General features: G+C 42.3%; 4 protein-coding genes across 4 annotated transcripts; 2 read left to right on the top strand and 2 right to left on the bottom strand.

Moving 5' to 3' along the window:
* Positions 1-1,976: 1,976 nt before the first annotated feature.
* On the bottom strand, positions 1,977-4,988 carry BCR41DRAFT_366217 (hypothetical protein). Its single transcript, XM_022026206.1, has 14 exons — positions 4,745-4,988; positions 4,552-4,696; positions 4,404-4,528; positions 3,943-3,956; positions 3,764-3,843; positions 3,706-3,729; positions 3,659-3,670; positions 3,555-3,620; positions 3,231-3,291; positions 2,942-3,143; positions 2,891-2,915; positions 2,613-2,765; positions 2,145-2,196; positions 1,977-2,115 (listed from the first exon to the last, which is right to left on the bottom strand). The coding sequence occupies exons 1-14, from the start codon at positions 4,801-4,803 to the stop codon at positions 2,030-2,032; spliced, it is 1,104 nt and encodes a 367-aa protein (XP_021875019.1). The 5' UTR covers positions 4,804-4,988; the 3' UTR covers positions 1,977-2,029.
* A 248-nt stretch (positions 4,989-5,236) lies between these two features.
* On the top strand, positions 5,237-6,229 carry BCR41DRAFT_427117 (hypothetical protein; the record flags this gene model as incomplete). Its single annotated transcript, XM_022030837.1, has 2 exons — positions 5,237-5,267; positions 5,596-6,229. 2 exons carry the CDS (start codon positions 5,237-5,239, stop codon positions 6,156-6,158), a joined length of 594 nt encoding a protein of 197 aa, XP_021875018.1. The 3' UTR covers positions 6,159-6,229.
* A 2,283-nt stretch (positions 6,230-8,512) lies between these two features.
* BCR41DRAFT_366214 (hypothetical protein) lies at positions 8,513-9,452 on the top strand (the record flags this gene model as incomplete). The annotated part of the gene is made up of 1 exon (XM_022026205.1): positions 8,513-9,452. A coding segment is annotated over one exon (926 nt), but the record flags the coding sequence as incomplete, so codon positions are not given.
* Positions 9,453-9,615: 163 nt separating this feature from the next.
* BCR41DRAFT_343713 (hypothetical protein) lies at positions 9,616-10,356 on the bottom strand (the record flags this gene model as incomplete). Its single annotated transcript, XM_022022341.1, has 2 exons — positions 9,616-10,082; positions 10,173-10,356. 2 exons carry the CDS (start codon positions 10,354-10,356, stop codon positions 9,616-9,618), a joined length of 651 nt encoding a protein of 216 aa, XP_021875016.1.
* Between the last annotated feature and the right edge of the window lie 4,406 nt (positions 10,357-14,762).

Raw genomic sequence — 14,762 nt, 5'->3', positions numbered from 1 at the left:
TCACCTGCAGCTCTCGTTGAGGCCATTGATATCCATCCTACAGCAGATTTTGATACCAGGGAAAGGTCACTCATGCCGGATGGTTCAGAAAGTTCAGAACTTGACGAGAGGATCATTGCGAAGGCCAATGAAATAACAACTAAGATTTTGCGCTCGGAGGTGCATGGTTATAAATGGATTAAGTCAACTCTCGATGATGAAACGATCAATGTTATTGTAAACGACTTCCATAAAGAACCGTATGACTATCTGCCTCGATTTTTTACGTGAACGAAGAGGACTTCAGCTCTTGGCTTGAACAAGATTGTCGCGATCATTATTTCGTTTGGATATGTCACGTACATTGAGAAAATAAACTAGATGACAAGAAGCAAGTATTTTATTTTAAACCTACAAATACTACCGTAACCATAACTCACGAGGCCAAAAATTGCGCCCAAAACCGCTCCTCAAGGCCCTCCTCTCCCCAAGATACCCCTCAAGGTGCCCTTCAAGATTCTGGGCAGGAACAGAGACAAAGGAAAGGAGACGCGTCTTTAAGAAGAGCCAGAAAGTCGGATATACAGCAAAGTTCCTGTACCTCCTTCTCAATACACCCTGATACATTATTGGCAGGGGTTCGGGCTACACCGCATTGCAATGCGATTTCCACATACTTCATGCCTGCGAGGTGCATCCCAACAATGATACCTTTTTGCTCGATGTCTAAGTGTCAGGACATGGTAGCTTACTCAAACTATTTATATCTGGGAAACGGAAGAAAGAGATTGAAGAAAATGTTTCCCTGCGAAGCTATTTCAGTATTTTATTTTTTTTGACTAAACTTCATTTTAGATGACTGGTTTTTACTGTCTACACAGCTTTTTTTTTTTTTTTTTTTTTTGGCTCAGTACTCTATTCGTCATTACTGTTGCATTTTCCTCTCCTCTTTTGGCTTTGAGCAAATGAGATAGATCTTTAGAGACAGTTCTTGTGAAGACAGTTCCATAGGTCAATGTTCTGGTTATTCATATAGGTGACTTGAACTTCCTGAAACTATTTCCACGTCCTCATTATCATCGTTCTCATTAACATCACCTGAGTTTCCAGGAAGGTTAATAGGCTGTTCTGGTTCACTAAGACTTGAGTTCATCGTGCTTTTTTCATTATGGTCCATGTTCTCTTTTTGGTAGGCGAAAGGTGACATTATTAGAGATCTGAGCCTGAAGAGAAAGGGCGTGATTTCCGATTTCCAGCACGTGTTGGAAGAAAACGAGCACAAACTTGTCGCTCATACAGCACAAACCTATTGGCGACTGTTCGGACTCCATCTGATACTGTATAAACACCTGAATACTGCCACATGCTATTGACTACTCTACGTCCCTTAAACAATATTCTTAGCATACATCTGAACTTTTGCAAGGGATGTGTCAATACTTCGACAAACATGTAACATTTAATGGCTACATCACAGCCCTTGGATTGTGGAAGCGCTGAAAGTATGCGGAAAACGGGAACCATTTGTGTTTTTACTAGCAACAAGCGTGGTTTCAAAAAAGTTTGCCTCCAAGGAACAAATCCTATATCCTTCATTGCTCAAAAGATACAATCTTGTCTTTTCTGCACCCCAAAAGCTCGCCATAATCCTATTGAAGCGTTCAGAGGCATTATTTGCCTCATAGTTTGAGGATTAGCAGACTTTCAGTCAAGTTTTATTGTTTTGAACAACACAGTAAATCCTGTCCATTCGAAGTTAGTCCCTTGGATGGCAGCTATTCAGGGGATGCTAATCAATTCCGCTAAATTATGGTGAAATCAAAGCAGATTTGGAAAACCAACAAGCATCGAACAGTCGCCTTAAGCAAGTGAGTGACCTCTCTGTGGCGCGCACGGACCATGGGGGCGACTTTTCAAATTCTTTTATAGAGATGAAATCCAAAGTCGCCCCAGTTAAATATTTTAGCCGTGATACATCTCAAAAATAAAGAACCTTATTAAATTTCTATGACAAGCCTTTTTATAGGATTAAGAACTATATTATTACTGATTACGTGACAAAAATTCTAAGTTGGGATATTTTAAAAAGTTTCTCTTTGAGCTCGTCGAAGCTGACATGAAGAAGATCTTTGTAATCTTGATTAATCCAGTGTGGTTTGGTGCACCAGGGGAACCACGCATGTAAACTATTTTAAATCCAGTTACTGGCTCTCCATCCTTTTTGACAACAAAATGTCCATCGTCAATTAGGCGGAATGATTACCTCCAAATACTTCGTCCAAATATTTTCAATCTGATTTTTGCCGTCGGACCTCTCCTTATAAAAGCGTTCTGGATCTTGCTTATTTGTCTTCTCTGTTCTTGGAAATACTTATGGACACCTGGATAAACATTGTGTCGAGTATGAAATCAAAGCGAGGATAACTCGAATGACAATGGCTCAGTACATGTCCATAGCCACGTCCAAGAGAAGTCATGCTTGATGGATTGTCCCATGATCCTTAAAGTCCATTATAATCTCGTTGGATTCTGCCGAAAGGTTTGTTGCTTGAGAACGATTGGCTTGGTTAAAGTCAAAAACCGGACCAGCAGTGCCAACTCGAAATCATCTCCACTCATCTCTCCAAAATAACTCCCCTCAGGATATGCTCATGATGAGGCATATTTGTAAACGCCTGAAAGAGTGCTTTCTGCGCTGGGAGGCACAAGACATAGTTTATGGCTCCGCGGTTCTTGTTGAGACGATAGATAAGCCCTAGGTCACGGAAATCCCATTCAAAATCACACTCTGCGAGTTGTTGCCAAGGAAGACTGTTGCAAGGCTTTTAGCGAACTTCTTCTTCGATTCTCGCTGCGAGATCGTAGTAGTCCAAACTACAGTGGAAACTCGCTTGTTCTCTCAGTTACATACATCAATGCTATTTCTTGTGAGTGGTCTTTCCTCAATTGACCGGATGAGAACATAAACTCTCGTGGCACACGGTTTGTAATCCTCATTATATCCTGGACAATATCGGGTTGGTTCAGGTGGACCTCCAACCATTTTGAAAACACTGTCTCGGATAGTGGGCCAACAAAGTACAATAAGGATACTCGAGCACTGTCTTCCATAATCTGCAATTCATATTTGGCATGGGCTGTTCCTGTAAATATCACTCTAGATCCTTTGTATTGAGACTCCATAGATTAAGGTTCATTAGATGCTTCAGGAACGGGTATTTATCCGGCACTACGGTTTTTCTTGGAATAACTTTCCATGTTCGTCGATAATGAACAGTGTTTTGCGCTCCTTCTGTTTGAATAGGTCGAATACTGCGCGAGCAGCCACAATTGAAATTACATTTCAGAAAAGTCGAGGAGACTTTCCAGATCAGATGCCGTCAAGATATCCCTGTTGAAAGCGAAGAAGCCTTAACAGTGCCTTTGCCGATTTTTATCCGACTTCCATTAATATCGCGGCATCTGGTATATAAAGGGTAAGCCACCCTTCCGCATATCCTTTTGCAGCAAGGAAATAGGATAGATATGACTTGCCAACCCCCATAGGACCAGAAAGGACTCGCCGATGAAATAACTTTGTTCAGCACTAATCTCCTTCCACAATTCAGCATCTGATCCGTAATATAAACCGAATTATATTCCTAAATTCTTTCGGTGTGGCCCAAGGATGGAATGTAACTTGATCACCAAGCTGATTATCGCTTTTCAGATGATTAAACTTATTACGTGATCGGGCGGGTCTTCAGGATTCTCCAGCATTGCGATCCAAGAGGGGTAACGTGACCATTTTGCCATCAGAAGCCCTGTATTCTCTCCACCCTTCCTCAATGCGCATCTTCTTTGAAGGTGAAATATACCGTGGATCTAATTATGATCATCGTACACATACACAGTTGGTTAGTACCATAACATATAGTCAGTCACCAAGTCAATCTATCTATACAGCAAAAAACAAATTATTACCTTCATCCATTTTTCTCTTGAGAATCTGTTCCGATGACTCTAGAAAGATAAGAGAGCGCGGCAATGGCAGAAATTTAGCATTTTGATCAGATCAAAGAATATATTGCTGTCAATGAGATATAAACGCCAGCTAATGGAGAGTCAGAGCATGTGTGCGAAACGCGAAACAGATTCAATCAGAAAAACTAACAAATGCATCAATGTAAACAGGTCAAATAAAAAATAAAAATAAAAATGAAAACTGTGTTCTCAGACAACAGTGAGAGTCAGAGCATGCCACGGACCAGGGGCGACTTTTCAAATTCTTTTATAGAGATGAAATCCAAAGTCGCCCCGTTAAATAGTGTTGCCGAGATTCATCTCAACAACATAAAAAAGGGAGGGATACACGTGACCGTGATGAGATAGCTTCATCAATTGAAAATATCAAAAACATCAGTCCATCAAAGCTAAATACATACCTTGCGCGGAGCTTGACAAAAATATGGATAGTTTCATCTGGAAGTTTAGAATTAAATATGTTCCCAAGCTTCTTTGACGCGATTGCGAGAGCCTCTTTTGACTCGATTTCTGACTCGACGATGGTCTTGCCTTCGTCAGGATGGAAACCTTGTAGAGGGTGAGCTTGTCTGCGGCAAACATATCGATTTCTGGCTTCTTCGCTGCCTTGATGGCTTGCTGGAGTTCGCCGACCGAACGATTGGAAAGATGTTTACAGAAAAGACGTTGCTTCTCCCTCAACAATACAAAAAATCTTTATTCAGTTGGCTCGGAGATTTTAGGCCCACTGGTGCTTGAACACTCTTCATACGGTTTAGGTCGAGGTGATGCGTTTCGAGATGGTGTTCTGGTCTTTCCCATTGTGATTTCAAAACTTTTAAAAACAAGGATATAAATGGACAGAGGCAGAAAAATAGGAAAAGTTTGATAAAAATGTTAAAGGATGTTAATTCAGTAGCAGGATGGTTCAAAATTGTGACAATGTAAGTTGTGATGATGAATTGAGGGAGGAAAAAAAAAGTTGCTGCGTGACGAAGGAAAAGGAGTGACAATTGATAAATCTGTTCCTTTTAAGTCAGGACTGAGGAATATTTTTTCAAATCATTCACATGTCATATTCTTTGTGACGTGAAAAGCAATCACAATCTTTCAGGTGCTTTCAGTTCAGAGAACAATTTATAAGACATATTTTATAATTGTCGTTCTGGCGAGCGACCACCAGAGCCATGCCGCGGTAGATTTAACGGGGCGACTTTGGATTTCATCTCTATAAAGAATTTGAAAAGTCGCCCCCATGGTCCGTGCACAGACCCATCTGCGCCGCCGTGTCACCACATCTGATAAAGTCCTGCAGAGGGCGGTGTGGCTTTTTTTTTAAATAAAGAGCATAAGGTCAAAGGGTCATGCGATTTACTTTCCATCCAATGAAATCATGCCATCTCATCTCTTTTCCTTATCACATCACAAAATGTTAAAACACTTTCATCGCCATGAGAAACATCCATTTTATTCCTTTCCTTCCTCCATCCCTTTCCCTTCGCTCCCTGAATTCCTCCACCAGTCGCTATAAGCCAAGACAACCAGTACGTACATGCTTTCTGCGCGCACCAATGAAGCCTGCTCTTAAACTAATACTCTGCAATTCATAAACAGTGCGCGAAGAACCCACTACCATCGAGATACTGCGCAAGCGGCTTGCTGCTATTTCGCTTGAACTCGCAGATGCAAAGGATGATCTTGAAATATCACAGGCACAACTTGAGGGCACCCTATCCTGTCTTTCTGAAACTCAACTTGAGCTGAAGAACACTAAGGATGCTCTTGCCAATAGCGAGCGTGCACGCCTGGAGGCCAACCGCGACCGAGTATTGAGTCGCCCTTATGGAAAGCAGGAGGTCTTTGCTATTTTGAAGTTCCGGCAGCCTCAGCCATTGCCTATTGGAGGCTATCGTCTCTTTGCGCTGCAGCGCAAGGCTGTCGATCGTACCTTGGACCAGTTCATTGCTGACAATCCTGACCTCGACCCCGTTGAGATTGCAGAGTTGCGATCTGATCGTTCTCCAAGAGGCGAAAACGTTTACCTACAGATGAAAGATGACGTGGCTGCACCAATCGACTTCAGCCGCCGCAACTTCGTTCTCAAGGATAGCAAGGCTGAGGAGGAGATGATCGTTTATGTTCAAAAGGTCTTTAACACCCATACTCAAGAAAAATAAGAATCATTCCCATGATAGTCTATTGTTCACTCAGTTTACAAAATAAAATGAAATTGCTACTCATATACTATAAACTATCAACATATTACCTACTATGTCTGAAAATACAAACCGGACTTACAAAAAATTTGAATCAGTTTACTTTGCTGCTGACAAGAAGCAAACCTTGGGTCCACAAGCAAGGGCTCACGAATGGGCTGATGCGAACAGTAATACTTTCTTTGTGATGTACGAAAGTGGCCTTTCTCCCGATGGCAAGAAGTCGTCTTATGAGTTTGCAAGCTACAAGGATCTACCTACATTTTTGGATATATATAACAAACTCCCGAACCCTTACAGATGCTTTTTCGAGCAAATCCGAGAAGGAAATCCCTGTTGTGAGTATTACGACATTGACTGGAAACTTGCTACGACCTCCAAGGGAAACACCGATACTCCTTCACTCGAAGACGGCGCTAGTCCACTCGTCCCTAGCGAGGGCATCGATGCTATTGCGCAACTTGAAAGACGAGTGTTTAGTGAGTTTCTTGCTGCTCGCAACCAATATGCACCGAAATATCCCGTCACCGAGAATCAATGCCGAATCTTGACTTCATCCACTCATAAAAAGATATCATTACATGTCATGATACCAACGTACACATTCGAGAACAATCACAGACACCTTCGGACATTCCTGCTTGATTTTTTTCAATGATATCAAAGCTGACCAGGATCAGAATGAAGGTAATCTGCTCAAGTACATTGATTCAGGTGTATACTCAAGAAGCAGAAGCATCCGATGTCTCGGAAGCTCGAAACGTAGAGACATAACCAGACGTTTCATCCGTGCCCCATGGCATCAGCCATCTATGCATGCATTGGATGCAGAATTTTTCATCACCAATGTTCAGCCCAATAGTATCAAAGTGGAAAAATCTCCAGCTGCCGACAGGTTCTCAAGGCGCCAGCGTAACCAGATACCGTCAATTTCAGCAGCACTTGGAGATGCATCTAGAGATATGACATTACCACACCAGTTGTCCGTATCTGTCGTCTCTGATGCTGTACATAGAATATTTGCACAGTACAAGCATGCAAACCTATACAGAATACAGTATGATGGCCAAGGTGGGATCTATAAGCTGCAACGAGTTCAATCTGGTCAATGCGATGTATGCAAGAGAAGACATGACAACGAGAATGGCTATCTTCAAGTGAATCGAAATGGAAGAGTGACGCTGTATTGCTACAGAGCTATTGCCGAGGGTTTATCTCGCAATATCCTCGTCGGGGAATTGGATTTCGGCGAAAAGATTGTCCTGAGACAACATCTTGCTACGTTGGACACAGATCAGCACTTGCATCCAGGCGAAGTGTATGCGTCACCCTACATCAAATACCACAAATCACCGATGAGTCTCTTGATAAGAAGCGAGACTGGCACTGGAAAAACGACATTCTTGGAGCAGTTTATTCAAATGAACCCAAAGTTGACGTATCTTGCAATATCTCCAAGACAGACACTGGCCTCCAGTCTAGAGAAGAGACTCGGGTTTAAAAGCTATTTGGATTTTCCCTCCACTTATATCAAAGGTCAGAAGATTGTCATACAAGCCGAATCTTTACATAAACTGGATCTTGCATACTACGCCATGGATGTTGTTCTGGTTCTAGATGAAGTGTCATCTATCTTTGATCAGATGACAAGTGTCGCCACCATGAGGGGCTTCCACAAGGCCAATAATGATATATTACGAGACTTCATTAAGGTATCCAGGAAGGTGATTGCCTTGGATGCTGATCTAACAGACCGAGACGTTCAGGTCATCAAGGAGCTTCGAGATGATGTCCACGTTATCCATAATACATTCAAGCCACAGCAAGGAGATCTCGTCTCTCTTTACGAGAATGAGGCTTCTCTGAAGTTAAAGGTTATTAACTTAGTCAAGTCTGGAAAGAAAGTGTGGATATGTAGCACACAGAAGGCTGAAGATGCTGAAAGTTTACATAGTGAATTGAAGGATATGGGGTTCATTGGGATGTGCATCACTGCGAATTCCCTGGAGTTGGAGAAGAGGGCATTTGCACAGAATATTAATGAAATCGCACCAACTCTCGACTATTTTATTCATACTCCAACCATCACAGTTGGGCTTGATTGTAACATGCAACACTTTGATTATGTTGCAGGATTTTTCATGTCACAAAGTAAAGTCAATGTAGAGACATGTAGGCAAATGCTCAGAAGAGTACGGCACGTCCAGCAAAAAGAATACCTTGTCTATATCAGCAATTCAATAAACAATCTTCCAACAACACACAACGAAATAGTCAAGTATCTTTGCAGCCAAGAGGTTCAAATCAAGGGATGCGCTATGGATACGAATGGCTTTCCGTTTGACCTGAGGGTAGGGCAAGGTCCTGGAGTGAAGCATGATGTTGGCGATATTTACTACACAATATTCATCAATGCACTGATAAAGAAGCATCTATCAATGAATGATTTTCTTCAACGTTTCATTGCTCAAATGGTTCAGGCTGGCTGCAGAGTTGTTGGGCTATCTAATCAGCCCAAGGACCTTAAGGTTTCTGAATCTCTGAAACAGAGGACAGCCGCCCTACTTCAAGCCAAGTATACAGGGATATCGGAGGCCAAGGTAATTGATTACGAAGAATTACTACGACTGGAGACAAGGTCAGACCTTTCTACCGAAGAGTATTACGCAGTACAAAAATTCAGGATTATGGACGCCTACGGCATTGAGGACCCATCTATCCTTACGCCTGAATGGGTGAAGACCTACAGTAACCCAAAAGAGATGAAGGTCTTTCAGAATCTGCGAGCCTTGAAGAACGACCCAGAGTTGAAGATGACAAAGCAGAGCGACTCGTATCCTCTGGGGAAAGATCAAGAAAGGAGGGACACTGGCGCCATACTACATAGACTACACCAATCAAAGTATACCAAACTAAAGTATGCAAAAGACATCCTCTTTGCCTGTGGTTATGACTCCCCATTTGATCCCAAATGTAGAGCATCCACTGCTCTCAAATCAAGCCTGGATGAGCAATGGGAATCGCTATCGTCAAACATGCGGAATATTTGCACACAACTTCTAATCCCGTACCCATCTCATAGCAACTGGAACTTCAGAAACCGGCAGAACTTTGTCAACTCTGTCTTGAATGAGGTTCTTGGTATTCATATAGTTGGAACTAACAAGAAAGCCACAAGCTATCATATAAAATACATGAGAGAGGTAGGGAAGAATTGGGAAGGTTTCTTCAATGATGGAACTAAATGAATACAATGGAGGGCTTGAGCAGATTACGATATTGTGTTCTTTTTGAAAAGTCATGGATTAATATTTAACCGGGGGCGACTTTGGATTTCATCTCTATAAAAGAATTTGGAAAGTCGCCCCCATGGTCTGTGCGCGTCATGGTGGTTTTTGAAAGTACGTGCAATCGGTCTCTAGAAGCTGATTTTGGTTCTCCAATAGTCTTGGATGCACTGTTTGTAGTTGGAATGCTGTAGAGCCACCCACGTTGCCTCAGAGATATCGAAGCCTTCCCATTGAACCAGAAACTCCATGTCCTCACCTTCTCCGCGATGGTCTAAAATCCTAGCAATCTCGTATCCCTCCTGCGCTGTCTCTGCCATAGTCTCATCTGCAGTGTCTAGTATGTTAGGTTGCGAACTAGCTACAGATAGGAACGCTTCTTGTAGTTCTAAAAGACTTCGACCATGATTTAGTTTGACTTTGATGCTGGGGAGCTTCTCATAAGCAACCTGATACTCATTATTGTCTGGAAAGTCAAACGCATCTTGCATCCAGAATGTGTGGTGCGTCTGAGTGGGGATATTATGGATTGACACGACTCTCTTGATATTCATAAGCAGGCAACAAAGCTTGAATTGGAGATCAAACGTCTTTGCGTCTGAGAAACGGATGGGAGCGTCGTGTGTGAACTTGGAGAAGGTGGATTGCATGTCTCCAAAGCACCCTTCGATGCTTGACCGAAACCCACCAAACGCTTTATTGTAATGTAACTCTTGGTCTGTCATGGCGATCCCCCTAGTCTTGCGCACAGGATAAGAGAAATTTTCGTAGGACAGTGCATCTGATGGTTCGACAATTTGTTTAACGAACCCACTGTAGCCACCGTCAAGAGCAACACAGTCCAGCTTGTGTATATGCGATGCAATGTTCATCTTCACAAGCATAGTCCCATCATTGAAATCTCGACAAGGAGCTGGCTTGGATGCAAACAATATGATATTGTTCATGTCTGAACACACTTGAATACGAAAACCCGACTTCTTGAGTTTATAAGAGTAGAGACTTGGCTTGTCAGCACCGATGTAGCTGACTCTTGTGTCATGTCCGTCTAGATTCAATGTCACATGCTTGAATGGATCAGGGTTGTTCTTGGCAAGTAGCAATCGTAGCTTCAAACTCGAGCACATATCTCTCATCATTGAGGTTATGTCATCATGTAGTTTCACAGGGTCCCGAAGATAAAATTCCCTGTGCAAGTCGTAAAAGGACGTCTTTGGTATGAACCTTGACATTGTAGACAATGAATCTCCTGTGATTAGTGCATACAGGAGCAGAAGACCCTTTTCGACATTACGATATGGGCTACCATAGTCACGCACTCCAAATACTTGTGTCAGAAAAAAGAACGTAGGGATGAATCCTAGACGGTCAAGCACCATTGACTTGACGTGTGTTACGTCAGAAATCTCTTTCATCTCTGTGCGATGAAACTTGGCTTTCTTTATAGCTGGCCACTCCTCTTGCATGAACCTCCACTGAGCCTCAACAAGGCGTACATATTCCTCAGAAACAGCGCTCATACATATACTCTTTGCAAGCTATTGGATATAAAGCGCTTTATTACAACTCCTCTATATTATTCCATGTGTTCACTTTATTTTCATCTTACCTATTCAAATATTCACTTCAATTTACAATCCATCCGAATATGGCGACTGTTCGGACTCCATCTGATACTGTATAAACACCTGAATACTGCCACATGCTATTGACTACTCTACGTCCCTTAAACAATATTCTTAGCATACATCTGAACTTTTGCAAGGGATGTGTCAATACTTCGACAAACATGTAACATTTAATGGCTACATCACAGCCCTTGGATTGTGGAAGCGTTGAAAGTATGCGGAAAACGGGAACCATTTGTGTTTTTACTAGCAACAAGCGTGGTTTCAAAAAAGTTTGCCTCCAAGGAACAAATCCTATATCCTTCATTGCTCAAAAGATACAATCTTGTCTTTTCTGCACCCCAAAAACTCGCCATAATCCTATTGAAGCGTTCAGAGGCATTATTTGCCTCATAGTTTGAGGATTAGCAGACTTTCAGTCAAGTTTTATTGTTTTGAACAACACAGTAAATCCTGTCCATTCGAAGTTAGTCCCTTGGATGGCAGCCATTCAGGGGATGCTAATCAATTCCGCTAAACTATGGTGAAATCAAAGCAGATTTGGAAAACCAACAAGCATCGAACAGTCGCCATTGCCCAAACAGCGCGAACCTGTTCTGAAACAGCATGAACCTGTTCTGAAACAGCACAAACCCTGTTCTGAAAACAGCACAAACCTATTGCACAAACAGCGCTAACCTGAAGAAAAGCACACAGGCTTGTCCTTGAATAAAAAAATCCACAATCATCTGCATGCATAACAGGCTTCTTCTCTTTTCGCACTACCATTGCCATTGCCATTCTCATTCAATTCTCAGAGAACCTTCTGCATCATCCCTAAAGACACGCTTAATACCACGAACAGTTGACAGATTAACTTTATTTGTCTGATCTTGTCTCGCAAAGCGGCCATGTACTTTAATAATTCAGTAAATGCTCGGCATCTCTGCCTCTGCTTTCTCTTTATTACTAATGTTGACTATATATAGTCAAAGCCAACTTCTACTTCCATAGCTAGGCTTCTATATCTCTATATCTCAAAGATCTTAAAGACCAATAATCATCGTCTGTGACGCCAAGTAACACTGATACGATTGTACTAGATTCTTCTCTTGCCACTCTTTTTGGGTTTAGTAAAAGAAGTCTTGCCCTGGCTTAGCAATGCTGAAGTCCCTGTCCCTCAGGCACCATGGTTGTCACTCCGTGGAATATATACTTTATTCTTGAGGCAGATGTTAAGTGTAAGTCATTAAAAATGGTATGAGGGAAAGTTTTTTATCATTTATTTCTTCAACCGGCATGGCGATACGGCATATTCTCATCGGGATATCAAAGTAAAATTTAAACATAATGCCATGTTAAAGTTGCTCTCTGGCCTATCCAATGTCCTATTAGTTGACTTGTCTTCTAACTCAAGAACGCTCTCATAAAAGAAAGGGGTGAAATGCGCCCGACATCTGCTTGATCAAACATTCTTTGAAATTGATGAGTGGTTTGTAAATCCTCTAGTTGATCCTAGATATTTGCTTCGAGAATTAATAGATGAAGAATTACCACATTACGATGAGTAATCAGAAAAAAAGCTGCAAAGTCAAAGGAAGATGTCCTTATGTCATCACAACGGCCTGGGCCTCTGTCTGAGCATTAAAATATAGCGAGTTTCATTGATGGAGTCCAAAATATAGACGCATCTTTCAGAATAAAGCGATTAAAACTTAATATTGCCAATCACTTTATACTATATACTTTCACAAATAGTGGACAAAATACAACATTGTTGATGCGCAGTGTAGATAAAAACGCTTAATTTATTTCATTGTAAGTCTAACAAAGTCCGAATCTTCTCAAAGCTGTGACTAAAAATGATGTTGCGCACATTTCGATCACTGAGGTTGGTCCTAAGTGGAGAGAGGACTAGCCCTGCCTTACTGAACAAACGCTCAGACTCAGTTGATGTGGACTGGATACAGAGGTACGAGCACGCGAAGTGGGCAAGATCCCCAACTGAGATATTTTCATCGATGCCATATGGCCTCCAATAGTCCTGAGGCTTATCTTTAAAGCGATCGTGATTGTAGTCCGGCGAGCGTACCGATGAAGCGTAGAGCTCTACCGCAAAATTCGAAGAGAAGTAGAGTATCTGATAATCACTCGTTTGCAATGGATTTTTTGTCACTGTATTATTCTCTTTGAATATCTTAAAGGCTTCGCTGCAGAGTTTTTTTGCTTTTATAAACAGACTTTCCCCACTAGCATGCATCGTATCCTTTAAGATCTCCCTCGATAAGGAGGAGCCGCCCGAGCTCCGCAGCCTTGAGCTTTTCGTCTTTGGATCCTGCCCTCATTAATTGGTAGACCGCTGTAATTGCTTCTGAAACTTCAAGCACCCTTGCTGCCATGTTGAATTTTGAGTTCCATCGCGTGACATTCGTTGTAAGCAGTTTGACCAATTTTTTGTTACTTTTGCTACGCTGATTGTTAAGCATATCCATAGCAAGACTGGAGCTTCTAAAGAAGGTTGAGATCTTTTGGCATTTTTCCATCACCGCCTTAGCTCCAGAACTTCGTTCCAATGCCTTATTGATACATAGCTGTATTACATGGGAAACAGGGAAGCCAGGTAATACTCTTCTTTAGATTATAAAGTTGTATGGCTCTTTTTATGTTCAACCCTTGATCCGTTGTTGCACAGATCAAATGCCCTTCCAAATTCCATCTTGCGATTACACGTTCTATAGAACAAATTCCAGGATTAAAAGTGTTATTTGCATTGGTCTCAAACAGGCAGTAAACCGACAGAGCTAAAGCAATGATATTCTAACCAAGCTTTTCCAATAGGACTTCTGCCGATTGAGGGCCTTGGACTCGTTTCATGCCAATTACAACTGAAGCCGGCTGAAAGTCATGTGTTAGAAAGTGAAATGTTACTCCAAAGAACTTCCTTTGATCACCGCTTGTCCAACTATCCGCTGTGATTGCGCCTTGAATTTTACGATCAGTGATGTATCTCGATTTGCGATTCATATAGCGTGTACCATGTCTCCGATGCTCCATGACTGGTACGTAGGTTAGGTCGACGCTGCTCCAAAGCTTCAGCTTCAGCTGCAAGCAGGGTTGCTTGTGGGTTGTCAAAAGATAAAGGATAGGCTAAATCTCGTGAGATCTGAGGAAGTCCACGAAAAGAGGAGGACGATGAAGATGCCCGAGAGGTCTGGCGCAGGGAGATGGGCGATCGGGCTGAACGCCATGAATATCTCTATGCCGTCCAGAGTACGATGAAGTAACTGAGGAGAGATAAGACCTAGGCTGTGGACTGCGATAATAATGAAAGCCCTCGGCCCTTTGTAGCGGTTGTAGTGGGGATTGTCGCGGAGCGCATAATGTGGATGTAGAGGGTGAGCCAAGAACATGAGATGCTGAGATTGAACGTAGGAATGACCTAGGTCTGGCAGGTTGAATAGGCAGTCCCTGATTTGTTGGAGGAGAAGGAGTCTTAGGATATCCTTGTTTGGCTTGGGCAGACCTGATGCTACTGGCGGCGACGCTGGCTTCGCTTCTTGAAGTCACTTGGGGCAACTGGCGTGTTTGCACTTCCTCGAACATAGACCTTGAACGCCCTTCGCGCGTCTTCACGCCCAAGACATTGTATTCTCCGCCAGAATGGTCAATAT

This window comes from Lobosporangium transversale, assembly GCF_002105155.1.
Source record: "Lobosporangium transversale strain NRRL 3116 chromosome Unknown BCR41scaffold_121, whole genome shotgun sequence".
In the NCBI taxonomy this organism is placed as follows: domain Eukaryota; kingdom Fungi; phylum Mortierellomycota; class Mortierellomycetes; order Mortierellales; family Mortierellaceae; genus Lobosporangium; species Lobosporangium transversale.
This window is presented reverse-complemented; position numbering and strand designations above follow the sequence as displayed.

What these genes read in the sequence shown, in the direction of transcription:
- BCR41DRAFT_366217 (XM_022026206.1), bottom strand. Translation starts at nt 4,803, where the DNA reads ATGGGAAAGACCAGAACACCATCTCGAAACGCATCACCTCGACCTAAA. An exon ending in GGGCTTCTGATGGCAAAATG is followed by an intron (nt 3,730 to 3,763) that starts GTCACGTTACCC and finishes GCAATGCTGGAG; the next exon opens with AATCCTGAAGACCCGCCCGA. An exon ending in TTACATGCGTGGTTCCCCTG is followed by an intron (nt 2,116 to 2,144) that starts GTGCACCAAACC and finishes GGATTAATCAAG; the next exon opens with ATTACAAAGATCTTCTTCAT.